This window comes from Canis lupus, unplaced genomic scaffold (assembly GCF_011100685.1).
Source record: "Canis lupus familiaris isolate Mischka breed German Shepherd unplaced genomic scaffold, alternate assembly UU_Cfam_GSD_1.0 chrUn_S1553H1741, whole genome shotgun sequence".
Lineage (NCBI taxonomy): Eukaryota > Metazoa > Chordata > Mammalia > Carnivora > Canidae > Canis > Canis lupus.
In genome coordinates, this window is record NW_023330393.1 from 128,398 (window position 1) to 130,955 (window position 2,558).

General features: G+C 40.0%; 1 protein-coding gene across 1 annotated transcript; it reads left to right on the forward strand.

The window, feature by feature from the left end:
• The first annotated feature begins 1,419 nt into the window (after positions 1 to 1,419).
• LOC119878370 (olfactory receptor 12-like) lies at positions 1,420 to 2,355 on the forward strand. The gene has a single exon (XM_038588999.1). The coding sequence runs from the start codon at positions 1,420 to 1,422 to the stop codon at positions 2,353 to 2,355; it is 936 nt and encodes a 311-aa protein (XP_038444927.1).
• Positions 2,356 to 2,558: the final 203 nt, after the last annotated feature.

Consider the following 2,558-nt stretch of genomic DNA (forward strand, 5'->3'; position numbering starts at 1 on the left):
TTCTACCCAAGGCCTGGTGAGTCTCCTAGGGCATCACCTCTTCTCTCATTTTTCTTCTGCATTCGGATATAAAGTATGTCACTGGCGAGAGAGACCTTCATGCCTGGGGAACACCTTGCAGAGGGAATGGCCACCACTTGGCTTTCCCTCATCGGGAGAGAATTTCTCTTAGGATCGATCCCAGGTCTGCTCATGGTTTTAATCAGTGAGAAAGCATAATAAACTACAGAGAGAGAGAGTGAGAGACAGAGACAGAGGGAGACATAGAGAGGGGAAGAGAACCTACAACTGTTGCTGGGACTTGCTCATCTTAGCAGCTGGAGTCTGATCTGAACAGGGAGGAAATGCGATCCACCTGGCAGGAAGACTTTCTGTCAAACCAGGGGCACTTTTCATACTCTTGTTTCTTCACGACTTCACATGTAGTAGAGGCTATACAAGGTAAGAAATGGGTTCATTACAACATTACATTATGTTCTTACAATATATTTTGTATTTAATTTGTTTATTCTCAGCACATTCCTTTTGAGATTGCTTTAATTACATCTTTTTCCCTGAATTTTACTGTTGAAAAACAGCATTACATTATGTTCTTACAATATATTTTGTATTTAATTTGTTTATTCTCAGCACATTCCTTTTGAGATTGCTTCAATTACATCTTTTTTCCTGAATTTTTCTGTTGAAACCAGAAACATTTTTATATAAAATTTAAGGTTTCCTTAAATTCATTTTTTTTAGTTGATAGGTGTTACCAGGGGTTACTTTGATGATTCTTCTGCCTTCTAAAGTGAATCAGCCCATATTTCTGTTAACTTTTAATTTTTTAAAGAAAGTAGGTATCCTAGATACTGGGCCAAACTGACTCTAATGTCCTTGCATAGACCCAGCCTGTCTTCAAAAAATGTCACAATTAGTGAAACCGTAGCAACGACAACAATAAAGATGATTTTTATTTATTATAATTTATAAGACATTTCCATAGGATGTGAATCTTTGAATTGTTTGCCAATTTTCTTTTATAGTTCATGATAGATGGTTGAATAGTAAACCACTCAGCTGCTCAATCTCATGACTTCTAAAGGAACTTTTTACATCTGTTTTTGTCTGAATTTCTCCATACCTAAACTAAAATAAAAATCACTTCCTTTCTGTACCACCATGTTTTAAGGACACTTTATAACTGTAATAGCAGACGCCTAAATACATACAACACAAGCTTTTTAAATACATACTTCTTCTTTTTTCCATTCATAGCTATCTTTCAATTGTCCTGTGTGTCTTCTATCCTCTGTATGCACAAATCTTTGTATTCTATATAGGATTTGTCTGGTTTTAGTTATTTTTACTAAAACAAGTATTCTGAGCACTCCTTTCTTTCAAGTTTACCATCTCCCCAGTTCCTCCTGCATCGCAGCCATGAAGAGCCAGCTGAACAGGAATTCCTCAGGAGTGACTGAGTTCATTCTGCTGGGCTTCAGAACCCCTCCGAAGCTGCAGATCTTCTTGTTCTTGGTGTTCTTGCTGGCCTACGTGGTCACTGTGGTGGGAAATACCAGCATGATAATTGTCATCAGGATGGACTCGAGGCTTCATACACCTATGTATTTCTTCCTTAGAAACTTATCCTATTTAGATCTCTGCTACTCTACAGTCATTGCTCCCAAAACTTTAGCCAACTTCCTATCTCATGAAAAGAAGATTTCCTACAATGGCTGTGCAGCCCAATTTTTCTTCTTTGCTCTGTTTGTCACAACTGAAGGCTTTCTTCTGGCCGTGATGGCATATGATCGCTTCTCAGCCATTTGCTCGCCATTCCTCTATCCTGTCCGTATGTCTCAACAGGTTTGTGTTCATTTAGTAATTGGCTCCTACATCTGTGGAGGCATCAACTCCATGGTCCAGACAGGATTCACCTTCAGCTTGCGTTTCTGTGGAGAAAACCGACTGGACCACTTCTTCTGTGATGTCCCAGCCCTGATCAAGATCTCATGTGTTGACACGTCTGTGAACGAGATGGTGCTATTCATTCTCTCCTCCCTCATCATTGTCACCACCACAAGTGTCATCCTGGTTTCCTATGCTTACATACTCTCCACTGTCCTGAAGATCCCCTCCACCTATGGTAGGGGTAAGACCTTCTCCACCTGTGGCTCCCACATGGCCACGGTGAGTTTGTTCTATGGGACTGTGTTCTTCATGTACGCCCAGCCTGGGGCCATCTCCTCCCCAGGGCAAAACAAGGTCATAGCTGTGCTCTACACACTCATCATCCCAATGCTAAACCCTCTGATATACAGTCTAAGAAACAGAGACGTGAAAGATGCTGTGAGAAGAATGCTGTACAGGAAGTGATCCCTTCCTGCCATGTGTCAGACTATGATGGTGGCACAGTCTGCTTCCTAAGCGTCCCAGTTATCCTTGTACTTGGGAGAATTAGTTTATCAAGTAAATTTTTTATATATGGCAACAAATGTTTTTCTAAATGTTACAAAATGGTATTTCTGTGCTTAGAATATATAAAATCATTATCTGTTTTCAATTTCTCATGTGATAAT